Source organism: Alligator sinensis, unplaced genomic scaffold (assembly GCF_000455745.1).
Source record: "Alligator sinensis unplaced genomic scaffold, ASM45574v1 scaffold1836_1, whole genome shotgun sequence".
NCBI classification, from domain to species: Eukaryota; Metazoa; Chordata; order Crocodylia; family Alligatoridae; genus Alligator; species Alligator sinensis.
Genome location: NW_005843371.1, coordinates 156,827 through 171,435, shown reverse-complemented (window position 1 = coordinate 171,435; position 14,609 = coordinate 156,827). Strand labels below are relative to the sequence as shown.

Genomic DNA, 14,609 nt, shown 5'->3' with positions numbered 1-14,609 from the left:
AACCAAAGAACCTTCCCGGCGCCACCCCACCCAGCCATACGATACATTCACCTCTTGACCCGCTATCGAACTGAGGTCTTCGCTTCCTGCCTGTGTCGATGGACACGGTTATCTTTCCTCCTGCAGTGATCAAGAGATATTTAAGGAAACCGTCAACCCAAATTAGAACTTTTCCCACTGATTAAAAAAATACTCAAGGCAGGTCCAATTCATTTCTCCATCCCCAGACTTCCTCTCCACGTCGCTCCCCTCCCCACTCCAAATAAAGTGTGCAATTAGAATTATTAGTTGTTCAAAACCCTAAGGTAAGGCATGGTTATCCCGCAGTTGGAAGCCGATGGGGGAGCCCGTTAAGACACCCAGAGGAAATAAGCAACTTCATCCAGGTCGACCGGATAGTCCGTCAGCAGGACCGGGGTCTTCTCAAACAGCTCCCCTTTGTAACTGCGCCACTTCCCGGCGGGGAGGTACACGTCGCGCTCTTGCTTCCCCAGCTCCAGCACTGGGGCCACCATGAGCGTGTCCCCGATGAGGAACTGGGAGTCGATTTTGTGGGCGGATTCGTCGCTCGGGGAAATCCACCAGATGGGCCGGATGATGGGGTCCCCCGTGTCCGTGATCTCCCCGGCCAGCTCCAGCAGCAGAGGGGCGACCAGGGACTCGTGCAGCTCCGTGAACCTCTGCGCAATCTCGATCACCTCCTTGTCATAGAGCCAGGGCGGGATGGAGAACTGCATGGAGGGCATGAAGGCCGACAGCTCCAGCCAGCGGATGTACAGCTCCCGGTCGGGGATTTCAACTGCTCCTTCTGTCTTGTTCGGGAAAAAGTTGCCCCCGATCATGTCCGCCGAAATGAAAGGATACCCCAGCATGCTGATGGTGAGCACGGTCGGGATGAGGGACTTGAGGCCGAGCTCGTAGCCCCACACTGAGTCGCGGTCGATGATGCGGAAGAAGCACGATATGTTCTGGGACTGGTAGCCGACACGAACCTCGGCCAGCTCGTAGAAGGGGATGGCCATTTCGGTGTACCGGCGGGACCAGATGCTGGGGTCCGACAAGGGCCGGAAGGTGCTGAACTGCTTCGGGAGGTAGCTCGTCTCTCCGGCGTCGAACTTAAAGGAGGAGATGCCGTACTTTGAGCGCAGCTGCCGCAGGTGGCTCTGAAACCACTCCCTGGCCGCTGGGTTGGTGAAGTCCAGGATGGCCCCGATGCCGTTCCACCACTCCACCATGGCGGGGAGTCTCCCCGTCGGCTCCTTGATGAACAGCTGCCTCTCTATCCCCACGCCAAAGTTGGAGGAGTTGTAGTTGATGAAGGGATGAGTCCACAGGGTCACTTTAAACCCGTCTTCTTTCAGTTTCTTGAACATTTCCGTCACGTTGGGGAATTTCTGAGGATTGAAGTCGAAGTCGCCGTAAGCCTGCGTGTAGGTGTCATCGATTTCGATATGGCTGCAATTAAAACGGTATTTCTTAATCTTCTCTGCAAAGCGCAGGAGCTTGTCCTGGTCGATGTCGTTTTTGTACAGGGCCCAGGTGGACCAGATCGGGTAGCGGAAGGCGTTTTCCGACGGGATCTTGGACGGCTTGTTGAAATACCTCCGCACCATGTACTTGTGAATGGAGGTCACGTCCGAGCCGACGCACACCCTGTAGCTCAGCTCCGGGAAGGGCTGCTGCCCCAGGGGAGGCTTGTAGGGCGAATCCTTGTAGCGGGCCTGGAAGAAAAGGGACCGCTCGGTGGCGTTGAACCCCAGGTGGAAGGGCACCGAGTCGTTGATCTTGATGGCGGCCGCCTTCGAGGACAGCCAGTACCGCTCCAGGATGCCCCCGAAGCTGTCCCGGAAGGAGTACACGTCGCTCGTCATGAAGGGCGTGGGCTCCTGGTAGCCCGGGAGCCGGATGGGCCAGTGCTGCACGCTCATCTCGCAGCCCCCGTACCAGTGCGCGTCCTCCCAGAACATGGTGTGCTCCACCACCGTGTCGGCCACGAACTCCTCCCAGCGCACGCGGTAGCACATCACCGTGTCCTTGTGCTTGACGGTCTGGATGAAGAAGTTCAGCTTCCCCTTGTCCGACCGGGTGCAGGTTAAGATCTCCCCTTCCTTGGAGCAGGACTCCAGGTCGAGGGTGCCCGACTGGAAGGCCAGTCTGAAGACCACCTCCCCGTCCTGGTTCTTGATGATGAAGCCGTCCTTCCTCAAGTCCATCAGCTCCGTCTTCAGCTGCTCCGCCTTCCTGAGCGACGCCGTGTAGTAGCACCACGCCACCACCGCCGCGATGAACAACAGGAGCCCCACGGTTATCGTCCCAATCATGGGCCGCAGCTCCTTGGATGCCTTCTGTTTGATGGGGGTGAAGTTTTCGGGTAGGAACGTATACATGATGCTATCCTTTCTGTACAGCGTTTGCCTAAATGAAAGGATAACTGGCTTTCTGTCAAGCCCGGGTCTGGAGATCTTGTGGATGGGAAAGGGCTTGTTTCTCACAGTGGGATGCCTCTCTGGATCTCCGGGTAAGTGGGTTAGGAAGCCAGCGGTTCTTCCCACTCCAAATCCATTCAATCCTCGGTGTCTGAAATAGAAAGGAGGAGGAGATTTAAGCACTGCTCCAATGGATCTGTATCAGTCATGGTCACGGCTAAGGTCCAACCGAGCACATGGCCCCAGCGTTTTGGTACAGACACCGAGAATGAGACTCTGAGCTCGTAATGGAAACCCAACCCCTAACCAAGAATCAGCACTTATAGGACCCATGTGACACGTGGATGAAAAGGACCAGATCTGTCCCGAAGAAGGCAGTGGGTCATGCAGATGTACCCTAAATCAATTCATCAGTGCACATGAAAGAGCACTGGTATATTTAAGTTTTTGAGGGTTTTTTTCCAGCAAGCAGACTACTATATTTTACCCCCTCTGGGATTTAGGGGTTAACTTTCAACAGGTCTGTTAGGGCAGGTTGGAGCGAGGTGTACTCTACCCCTGCACTTGGCATCGGCACAAGTCTCTCTCCGCTGCCCGCAGACCTGCCTGGGGCTGAGCGGCTCATTATCCTAGCTGTCACATTTTATGGCATGCTTGGGGCCGTTACAGCTAAGTGCAAATGAACAGACATGCATGGGCGAAAGCTGATCGCTTGCTAACGAGTAGGCAGATCTGTATGGTTTGCTCACAAAACCCACGGTCAGTAAGCTGTTAGCATCCTTCCCGGGCGGTGCTAACTGGCAGGGCTATACACAGTTGTGTGATGATCTCTAAGCAATGTGGCTTTCTATCTCCGGCTGTCTCCACTCTGGATTTAACTCAGATTAGCTGCACTCGCCTTAACTCTTATTGTGCAGGGTGTATTATCACCCTGGGTGATTTTATCAGGGCATGTGTATTAGCACCAGATGAGCTGTGCTAATGCAAGACACTGTCATCTCAAGGTTAAAGCTCCCCCACTGAAGACCGAGGCCGGCGGGCGCGGATGGGGTCCTGCCTATCGCTTGCATTCACCATGCACTCAAGATAAACCCTGGAAGTATAGTTTAAGGGAGACTTATTGCACCTTGAGCCATCATTACGGATGCACAAGAAGGAAGAGAAATGCCGCTCTCCCGTGGACAAATGTCCAGTCGCTCAGGGCGGAGTGGGGGAGAGGACAGGGATTGCAGAAAATGAATGCTTCAGAGCTTTTACAGGCTTTTCCTCTTGGGCACCTGAGCTCCAGTTTGTGCAGGTCCTGCCTCTGGCTCCGCTCCAGCTGGCTATAGTCTGAGCAGAGGCAGCCAAGGGCAGGTTGTTATAATCCTGTTCTCTGATGCAGAGATGCCAAGATCCTCGTGGATCCTGCCCGGCTGCCAGCTTGCTCTGCCCGGCCAAGCGCAGCTCAGGGGGGCAAAGGAAAGGACACGCCAAGCAAGAAGAGAGAAGGCAGGAGCCCAGGAACAGCGGAGCCGGGAAGGAGAGCTGCAAACAGGCAGCCGGAGGGGGAGGGCTGGGGTTGGGCAGCAGGACCGGCCATCAGGTACCATCCGGTTAGCTGTCCGTGGCCAAACACAAGCCCAGGTATTTCTCACCCACGGTCCCCATCCCCTCACTGGCCCTTGGTGAATCTCAGCTGGAGAGATGCCATCTTTGTTGAGTAAAAAAAATCAGGAAAATAGGCTTTCCTTCCAAGGGATAGTTTGATTAAAGGAAAGAGGCTGCTTCCCTAAAATCTGTCTTTAGAAGAAAGTTCTCACGTGGAAAATAATGAAACGTCTGGTTTTCTTCCTCACGGAAACTTAACTTTCCCCACGTTACTTCTGCACTGCTTCAAAACAAGAGTGCATCCCCTATTGAAAAAATGCGATCAGACGGGATCTCGCTCCCCATCCCATTCCCCGTGACATATTCCCACGTCCCCAAGCCCCGATGGGACAGATGGTGGCTCGAAGGTCTTCCACGACTCTCTTATTTGGGGGTCCGAAGGCAGCTGACGAGGTTGATTTGGGATCGACAGACTGCTGCAACTCGGGCACTTGTTTCCATGCGGGGTCGGTGGCTCCGGACTCTTGATAATGGAAATAAGCCGGGCCAGCAGCTCCCAAACGGTGGTCTGCAGATGACTGGTGATCCGTCCGGACACAGCAAGTGGATCACAGCCAGTCTACAGACTGCATCTCTATAGACCCTCCTCTCCTTCTGTGCAATCAAAAGTCTTGTGCTAAGTAAGCATGCTGCTCAGTAAGACACTTAAAGGCTGTCAGCGGGTCTAAAACGTGCGAGAAACCCTGAGCTTTGGGAATACAACCATCCGCAGGGAGGGAAGGCAGGTGCAGCAGGTGTCCTGGGTTACAGCGTCTGCCGGGTCCCTCGTGCTTTAGAAGAGAAAACGCAGCTTACAAGTTGAGCAGGGAACTGGGGTCAGGACTTCTGGCTCCGATTTCCAGCTCTGTTGCTCACCTGCTGGACAGCTTCGGAGCAAGGCACTTCTGCTTCCTGCACCTGAGCATCTCCTCCTCTAAAACGGGATGAACGAACTTGCTCGTCTCACAGGAGCAGAAGGACCGTTGGGAAACAGGGCACAGAGCCTGGCCGCAGAGGACCAGGGCTCCTCCGGAGACCTGCTCTGCAACCAGCAGTCCCGCACGCCTGGCCTGAACGTGCTTGCAAAAAGCTTACAGGCCATCCTCAAGGCCAAGCCTGCCCGAGGCTGAGGATCAAAGCCTGCAGCGTGCTTCCAGCTGCTCCAAGGTTTAAAAAGTAAAGGCCTGATAGATTTTCCCCCCTCCAGGGTGGTCTTCACCCCAGCACCAGAGCACCTTGCGATTCCTGTGGAGCAGGAAAGTTTTAGCCTTGTTTACAAATGGGAAGATGAAGCACGGGGTAGACTAAAGGCCATGCCCAGGGTCACACAGGGAGCCTGTGGCAGAGCAGCAAGAGGGAAACAGTGGGCCCGGGACCTGGAGGGAACGCGAGGTTCATAAGACAGCAGAAGGACACAAAGTCTGGGCTGACACAGCCCTTTCCTCCCTCCCCCAGAAGGTCCTTACCTTCCTGGCCTCCTAGTAGGTTTAAATGGGATTAGGGTAGAATTAAAGGCTGATTACACTGAACGAGCGATAGGTTTAATTGAGCGATAGGCTCCCCAGAGCCCCGGCTTCCTCCACATATGGACTCGAGGATGGCATTACAGGTGGAGGGAAAGGGCAGCTAGATTATCTTTAAGCCTTCAGGTAGTAGGAGCCCTAAAGCCCGGCATGCCTGCAAATGAGCCTTATGGAGGTGCACCCCTGTCCAAGGTAGGATGGAGCCTGGGTGAGCGTCGCGGGGATTTCTCCCTCCTCTCTGAAGCAAGCATTGCCCCCAGTTGAAAGTAAAACTGAGACAGGCCCATCCTCACAGTTCGGTGACCCTCCAGGCAGGCATGTCACAGCCAAGCGTGACACGAGTGTCTCTGAGTGCCCATGACATCCCTGCTCCAACTTGCAGGAGCGCTGGGGCTCACATAAGGGCACGCATCTTGCCGGGTGCCTTCGGACAGTTAATTGTAGGCAAAGTAGCTCTGGAGAGAACAGGGTGCGAGGCAGTGCCCTTGCAAACAGGCAGGCACGCTGCGGTGCGAGGGGTGCGAGGCAGTGCCCTTGCAAACAGGCAGGCACGCTGCGGTGCAAGGGGTGCGAGGCAGTGCCCTTGCAAGCAGGCAGGCACGCTGCAGTGCAAGGGGTGCGAGGCAGTGCCCTTGCAAACAGGCAGGCACGCTGCGGTGCAAGGGGTGCGAGGCACTGCCCTTGCAAACAGGCAGGCACGCTGCGGTGCAAGGGGTGCGAGGCAGTGCCCTTGCAAACAGGCAGGCACGCTGCGGTGTAAGGGGCGCGAGGTAGCGGCCCTGCGAGCAGGCAACAGATGAAACGGGGGGCACTTGCCGGGTGCCTTCGGACAGTTAATTGTAGGCAAAGTAGCTCTGGAGAGAACAGGGTGCGAGGCAGTGCCCTTGCAAACAGGCAGGCACGCTGCGGTGCGAGGGGTGCGAGGCAGTGCCCTTTTGTACAGACAGGAGCGCTGCAGTGCAAGGGGTGCGAGGCAGTGCCCTTGCAAACAGGCAGGCACGCTGCGGTGCAAGGGGTGCAAGGCAGTGCCCTTGCAAACAGGCAGGCACGCTGCGGTGCAAGGGGTGCGAGGCAGTGCCCTTGCAAACAGGCAGGCACACTGCAGTGCAAGGGGTGCGAGGCAGTGCCCTTGCAAACAGGCAGGCACGCTGCGGTGTAAGGGGCTCGGGATGACTGAGCCCTGGGTAGCACACAGATGAAACGGGGGGCACAGTGGCGAGACGGGTGCATGCACCCTTCCCCTTGCTTTCAGCATCTTGCTTCTGCTTGAGCAGACATGGGTTTTGTAGTTCATCTTACAGGCAAGGCAGGCGAAGGAGTGTCGGGGTGAGGGAGATCGCGGGGAGGAGGAGGGTTCAAAGGAGCGGGGTTTCTGATGCAGGGGGCTGACAAGGAAAGTTGTGCCTGGGGAAAATCGTGGAAGACATGGAGTTATAACCGTGGCATCGGCATCTCTATCTACAGACAGGGCGGGAACTTCCTCGTACTGTTTATACACAACCTGCAGTGGAGGTAGAGCGGCTGCCTTGAGATCCGGGATTGCTACACGGGCCTCGGGGCTGTTGCTGCCTCCCAGCTGCTGTTGAAGTGCAGCCAGCTCTGGGCAGGGATCACACTGTTTCCACCAGGGAACGCTTTGCTTTTGCTCATTATTTTCCCTGAATCTAAAACAAAACAAAAACACCCTCCCTGCCGCAGCCGCAGCCGCAGAGTCGGCACTTGCCCTTTGCAGTTGGAAACAAAAGCTCCACCAGCCGCAAAGGCCCCGTCACCGTCCAGGCAAAACCTCAGCGCGGTGTCAGGCACTGACGATTTCTCCCTCTGCTGTAACGAGACCCGGGCTCACAGCAGCTGTGAATAATGGGCTCCTGAAGATGGAGAGGTGTCAACAGGTTTTTTAGAGCTCAGGTTATAAATATAATCCCATTTACAAATGAAAGTCAAGGGCCAGAAGGCCAAAAAGAGGGCTTAGGGTTTGGGTAAGCAAATGCAAATGCAATGGGGAAAATGCAAATGCAATGGGTAAGAAAATGCTAGAATATGTCTAACTCAAGCTGCGTGCAACCATGTCTGGGAAGAGACCCCTTTCATCCTAACGAGTCACATTAAAATAAGCTCTGGGAACCCCCGTCAAAGATCAGAGCCTCGGGGTGCTAGGGGCTGTGTCGTAACCAAGCCAAAAGTCCCAGCTCCAGCCCACTCGGGCGCATGAACGCCACCCAGCTCAGGGAGGTGGAGGTGGCAGTCGGATGGACGGCAGAGGGGAAAGCTTTGCTCTGGAGTCAGGGAAGGCTATATTCTACGCCAGCCTTGAGCAAGGACAGCTTGCCTGGGTCTGATCATGCTCTCAACCTGGCTCTCAGCCTAAAAGCTCTCGGGATGCCAGCAACAAATGGGAGAAAAAGAAAACAGCTCCCAGAGCCAGAGAGCTCATGTGCTTTATGCAAAGTTTCCTGCGATCCAGAAGCGGGAGGAAGAGTGGGGTGGGGTTCGACTCCTGGCCCGTCTCAGAATAGCAGAGCTCTGTGTCATCTGCTCCCCGGGCTCCTCTTCGCTTGCGGAAGAAACCGATGCTGGCGGTAGCCGGGGTGGGGGAGAGCTGTGTGACAAGCCCTTGCCCACACGTCCCAAATTAGCCTCCCAGAGATTTGCCATCAGCAAGTGCAGGAAAGCAAAACAAACAAGCAAAGCCACCCCCGGGCAAGCTGACTGCGGAGGCCTGGCTCTGCTAGGGGAGCGTTAGCCTCCAGGAGAGGAAAGGAGGGGACTTTTCTCACACACGCCGGCCGTGTCTACACGTGCATTTACGCTGGCTTAAACTTACTGCGCAGTAAGTTACTGTGGGAATCGGCCGGCATCTACACGTGCAGGTGTTAAAGCACATTAATGCTGTGTGAACTGACTTGGGACTCAAGTTGGTCCCAAGTCAGTCCACACACACAGTGTTACTGCGCAGTAAGGCATCTACATGTGCACTACTGCACAGTAACTAATCAGGCGTAAATTTGATATCTGCATAACGCAGGTATCAAATTTACGATCAAGTCAGCGTAAGTCGCCATAGTTACTGCACGGTACGGGCATGCACGTGTAGACATGTGCCCGTACTGTGCAGTAATTTGGATTATGGAGCAGTCAATGTGTGTGTGTAGACGCGCCCACAGAGTTTCAGTCACACAAACCCTGGAGAGTTGGGGACTGTCAGAGTTTGGCTGTGGGTGCAAGAGGGGTCAGCATGGACCGTGCTATGGACGGCTTTGGAGAAAGGGCCAAACGCAGGAGACGCAGCACTTCAGAGAGGCTTCTCTCTATGGGAAATACAGGCCTGCATCTGATGTCGGCCTGTCTCTCCACTGGGTTTTATCACGAGTTTCCCAGGGAGCTAAGGCAGGCCGCAGCCTGGAGTCAGACTCTGGGCTTTTTGAACGTCTTGGCTTTTGCATGCAAGAGGCGGAGGCCTCTCCATCACCCTGGAAGGACACCACCAGCAATGCTCTGGCCCCAGGACGCGGAAGAGCTCGGCTTCCCCAGGAGCTTGGTTCCCTTTTTCTAGAAGCGCTGGCTACACTGAGTCAGGGCAACCGTTTGTATGGAGTAAGAGGACGTGGCCCTAGTGAACCAGCATCACGTGCTGCCACGCGTGAAAAATAAATCATAGGAAAACAAGGCCGGAAGAGACCCCCCCCCAGCCCAAACACATCTGCAGGAAGGAAGTGGGTAAAGGAAACCGCGCCGCAGACACCCCCGCCCCAACAGGAAAGACAAATAGGAAGGGCACTTGAACTCCCCGGAGGCCTGGAGACCTGCAGAGCAGCCACCCAAAGATTCGGCCAAAGCGGGGACCTCTGGCCGCTCAGAGACGCCCTTACAGCTTGGAGCGGACTTTCTCAGCCAGGTGCCGGGCTATCTGCCCCAACCCTTCCCTTCCCCTCCCCTCCGTTCCTCCACCTCCCCTACGCTGCCCCCCTGCGCCCCGTCTCTCCGCTTCATGCCATTTAGCTGATGCCCTCCGAAAACAGCGCTGCGGGGCTCCGTGCCATTGGCTATTTGTCGTATCCCGTGGCCATACCCTGGGCCTGTTTTTCTATTGGTATGGTAAGCTCTTTCCAGCAGGGATCATCCACTTCTCTGTCTGAACAGCACCTGGCACAGTGGGCACCCATGCATAGTCGGTCCCTTGGCCAAGTCATCCCTAACCTTCACCAGCCCACGGCTAACGTCCCTGGGTCGCAGGATGCAGCAACAACAGCACACGCTGTGCTCCTCGCCAACCTCCGTTTCAATTTCCCAGGCTCAAGACTTATACCAGAGGGGCTCCGAAGCCGCACGCTGTCCGCAAGGCATGAACCGGGGGCCGCTGCGGTAGGCATAATCCTGACAAATACGATGAGCAACCTTGGAAACCGATGTGAGCAGCGTCACGGCTCGCTTGGATACTGCCAGAGGCTTTGAAGTGCTGAATCTCGTTTCGGCTCCTTCAAGGGCACGGGCAGCCGTCTATTTTTACCAGCTGGAAGAAAAAAATAAAGCCTTCCAGTCGGTGCCTGGTGTCTGGGACGTATCAAAGGTGTCCGTTCTGCCCTCGCCTTGGGAACACGTCACTCCCGGGTGACCCTGGTGCTGGATTCCTTTCACCTGAAGATCTCTTTATCCCATCTGTGATATTTTGGGAGTGCAAAATGGTTTGTGCTGCTTTTGAAACTCACTTGACATGAAAAGTGTAGCGCTGAAATCCAAACCAAGCGTTTTGAATGGAAACAAAACCGCACGTTTCAGAGGAGCCCCAAGCGAAACCCTTCTTGCATTTCATTTCGTGAAAGATGCTGCCTTTCTTCACCCCGATTTTCAATGGAAAAATATTCCGGGGTCGTAACATTTTTCCCGGGACAAGATCGCCGTTCTCCGAACAGCTGGAGTTGCACCTCTCTCATTGCTGGGGTCACCTTAGTTTTTATTTGGCAACAGCACTAACCTTGATGTAGCCTGTAATTAGGTCAGGTTAGCTGGCCTTGCCTGGCTGGGTAGGATAAATCAGGTCTCAACTGCTCGGGAGGCAGGCTGCCCTGTGCCGACGAAGCACGCTGCCCAACACGCCACCAGCGAGACAAAAGAGGAAATCCACCCCTTGACCCGAATGAAGCAAGAATTGTGCTTAAGCCATATACGGCTTCGAGAGGCCATTTAGCAACAGACCTTTACACTCTCAGGCGCCACGTTTACCCCGGACCCTTCAAAGTCTGGAGCCACGGGACAGAATAAAGGCTCTGCGCAGCTCATTCGGGTGGGCTTGACCCCCGCTGCAAAAGGCTGGCGTGAAACGTATGCATTGCCGAAGCTCTCCGAAGTGAAGCGCCGGAGTGAATTACACCCACGGGGATCGGGTAACCGGGAGCGCTGGGTGTGCAAGACGTGTCACTTGAGCACTGAAGCTCAGCCGCCGAACTGCTCTGCCCGTCAGTTCCCGGCTGTCGGACTTCCCATCTCTGCACCCGCATCGCCCTGGGGAAAGCTGGGGCCGCAGCAATGAGTGGGCAGTAGTCCCAGGACCTCAGCATCCAAACGAAAAGCCCCTTCCACTTGAGCAGCGCCTTTCATGAGAAATTAATATCAGCGTGATAGGATCGGTCTCTGTGGAGAAATGCAACCACTTGGATAAACCTATGTATCATCCTTGCACCTGGAGATGTAGACCCAGAGGATCCTGGGGGGAGAAAGGATCTCACAGATCCTCTAGTTCAACCCACTTCTCAGAGGCCTCACCCCTAGGTACTGCTTCCTAGGAACAGCAAGGGCCCTCGTGTCCCTACCAAGGTGCCTTTTTGGGTGATGACCCTTTGCGTTGCAAAAAAGAAGCCAAGCCTTTGCTGGTTGCAATGGCTTCGATGGGGCTGTGCTGCTTTCCGGGCTCCCGGCAGGTGCTTCATGCCTCCTGTCTGAGTGATGCTTTCTAGCGAGAGGCCAGCAAACTGGTTATCCCCCCCACCCCGCCATGCACACACTGCCCCAGCCTTTCCATCACCGGGGCACTACCCAGCAGCTGCGCCAGCCACCACCACCTGCTCTTGGTGACCCCAGCGTGCTGGCACCACCTCGCAGGCTGCTAGTGAAACCCTAGCACGACCCACACGGCATGGCCCTCACCCTTTAAATACCTCCCTGCAAATCCCTGGGTCTCGAGGCCACCTGGCCCCCAGAAATGTAGGTCTGTGTATTTTAAGCAGTTTAAAAATAAGCCCGGCTAAGATTCCACTTCCTGGGGCCGGGCGGCCTCATCTTTCCGATCGCCGATAAGCGTGTGCTCCCGTGCTGGCGGACACCCAGGCCAGGCCGCGGGCAGACAGCAGTGCATGGAGAGCGCGTGTGTGGAGCTGGGATGGTGCAAGGCGCCCGGCGTGACGTGCACCGCGCACGGTAACAGCACAGCTTCTCCGGGAGCAGCGTTCAGCTTTGTCTCGCAAAACAGCCCATGCCTTTTCACACAGGCCTTCTCTAGAAACTTCACGCATCTCTTCCCATCACAGAAACCTCGCTGCTGCGGGGCAGGGCTGCCAGCCAGCTGCCGCCCCACTCCGTAAAGCACCGTCTCCTGGAGTCAAGGGATCCCAGGAGCCCCGCGCTTTCAGTTTCTCCAAAGGAGCACATGCTGCTCCTTCCAGTTATGGAGGGGGGCCTGAAGTGGGGCCAAAAATCAGACAGCAAATCAAGAGAACCTCAGAATTAATATCTCCCCCATGAGGTTTTACCCAATCCTCTGATTTTTGAATGCTTGATGCTGGCACTGCTGAGCATACAGCTGCTTTGGGTATGAGAACAAACACCTCCTGCGGTGCGGGCCAGTTAGCAAACCAGGGCAGCCTGCTCTTAAAGACAGCAATGACCCTGCTACAGACCATCTACATGCATGTCCTGTCTCTGCAGGAGGGGACACTGCTGGATCACACGGGCACAGGGGTGAGGGACAGAAGGGGCAGCTACTTTGGGTTGCCATTGCCCACTCCACAGGATGCTTGCCCCCACAGAGGGCCCTATATATATATATATATATATATATATATATGTATGTATGTATGTATGTATGTGGAGGCAGTGGTCCCTGTGGGACCAGGCAAGCTTGCAAGAATAGCTGACAGCCAAAGCTCTGCACAGTCCAGGTCTGTCCTAGGGACTGACCTGTGCTCTGTGGTCCAATTCTGCACCCCAGTACAAGCTACTGCAAACAGACCGCCCAAGCTGCTTTATAGTCCTGCTTAAACACCTGATCAGAGAGCTAAGAAAATAAAAAAGGAAACAGTCTGATTGAACCAGTGATAAAGGCGGCTTTATCTATGACCCTAGCACCTTCTTAATGATCCAAAACAAGTTTTAACAAGATGGATTTCCTTTTAACCATGAGCGTCATCTGCTGTGCTGCCAACTCTCCAGCTTTTCACAGTATTGCTTAGTTTTCAGAGCCATCCATCTCCTGGGGCACTGTTATCATGTGAAAAATCCCATTTTATTAAAGGAGTAAGTGTCTTGCCTTTCTCATTGCGGAGGGGGAACAAGACCGTGGAAAACATGAATCCTAAAGGCTGAAGAAAAAGCAAGCAAAGCACCTGCAACTGTGAGAGCTGCGTCCCTCCAATTAAGAGCACTTGTGGAGGCTTGGGGTTGGCAAGTTTGCACTGCCAAATCTGTCTACCTCATTTCTGCCCGTGCAAGCCAGTGGATCGCAACTCGAGGCGCCTCTCACTAGACTCCAGGCACCCCCTCGGAAAATGCCAGCACCGTTTTCACTCGCTTTTTTGAGCGCAGATAAATACGAGAGCAATGCTTGTGTTGCAGAAGAACGCAGATAGATCACAACAGATCAGAACAGCTTTAACACGCCGGATTGCTATAGGGAGTCTCTGGGTTGATCTTGCGAATCATGTTTGTACACTGAACGGTGGTAACACTGCGTGCCAGCCTGCAGCACCCTTGAACGGATCTCAAGGCACCCCGATTAAGAATCATTGGTGTAAATATTGAATCGCAGAAAATGAGGGCTGGCTCAGGAGGTCACATCCAGTCCAACCCCCTGCTCCAAGCAGGACCAGCCCCAACTACATCATCCCAGCCAAGGCTTTGTCTACCCGGGGCTTCAAAACCTCCGAGGATGAAGACTGCACCACCTCTCTGGGGAGCCTGGTCCAGTGCTTTACTGTCCTAGTGAGAAAGTTTTCCCTTATATCTAAACAGTTGAATTTGCCAGTTTTAAGGTCCACAGCTAGGGAATTTCACCTGCTGCTTTTTGCTCCTTGCCTTAATAGGACAATGCAGGGAATCCCTCTCCTTCCCCAGAGGCCCTGTAATGGGGTGGGGCGGGCCAGCCCTGTTCAATTAATGCTGATTGCTGCACCCAGCCTGGGCTGTGTGCTGGAGGAAGCAGCTGGAGGGTGGGAAGGCAGCTTCTGTGAGGAGTAAGTATGCTGGTAGACTGGGAATAGTGGAGACTCCCAGGGGCCTGGCTGCCTTGGGGAGGGGGTGGGAGAGGAGAGGAAGCTGCTGCGGGGAGCGCACCGGGCTCCTGGATGCTCTGGGGTTGCAGCAAAGGAGCAGCAAGGAGTCAGAGCAGAGGGAGAGCCTGGGTTCACCTCCACTGAAGGGATCTCAGAGACCGGGAGGCTGCTGGGGGCTGCCCTGAGTGGGGGGAGGCTGTTGGAGACCCCCTGGTAGTGACCAGATGGGGCCCAGCCATTGGTGACGGCAAGGAGGAGACCGAGGCATCCTCCCTGCCCTGCGCGTGCACGCAGGTGAGTGTCCCCAGCCTGGTTCGTGATGGGCAGGCCTCATAAGGAGCTTTGGCAAAGCCCCACTGACCTGCCAATGTCCCTTTAAGACCGTGTGAAAGGTGAAAACGTACAGCACCGTGCGTGCGTGTCTGTGACACACGTGTGTGTGCACTTGCCAATGCTTTTAAGCTGGCCAGAGGCCTGCTAGAGACGATGCTATCGGCACAGGACGGTGCTCTTCCTGGTATAACCTGCATCTGGGGAATGGGCATTGCTGT

General features: G+C 55.2%; 1 protein-coding gene across 2 annotated transcripts; it reads right to left on the bottom strand.

Moving 5' to 3' along the window:
• Nucleotides 1-21: 21 nt before the first annotated feature.
• LOC102374870 (myogenesis-regulating glycosidase) lies at nucleotides 22-11,082 on the bottom strand. 2 transcript variants are annotated; one of them, XM_025195011.1, is made up of 2 exons: nucleotides 10,285-11,082; nucleotides 22-2,577 (listed from the first exon to the last, which is right to left on the bottom strand). In XM_025195011.1, the coding sequence occupies exons 1-2, from the start codon at nucleotides 10,452-10,454 to the stop codon at nucleotides 351-353; spliced, it is 2,397 nt and encodes a 798-aa protein (XP_025050796.1). In that variant the 5' UTR covers nucleotides 10,455-11,082; the 3' UTR covers nucleotides 22-350. The 2 variants fall into 2 exon arrangements, with proteins under 2 accessions (XP_025050796.1, XP_006038566.1); XM_006038504.3 differs by lacking the exon at nucleotides 10,285-11,082 and adding an exon at nucleotides 9,974-10,240.
• Between the last annotated feature and the right edge of the window lie 3,527 nt (nucleotides 11,083-14,609).

Coding starts and splice junctions, on each gene's coding strand:
- LOC102374870 (XM_025195011.1), bottom strand. CDS start 10,454: ATGTTACGACCCCGGAATATTTTTCCATTGAAAATCGGGGTGAAGAAA. Junction 2,578..10,284: donor CGCTACACTTTTCATGTCAA/GTGAGTTTCAAA, acceptor TTTCTATTTCAG/ACACCGAGGATTGAATGGAT.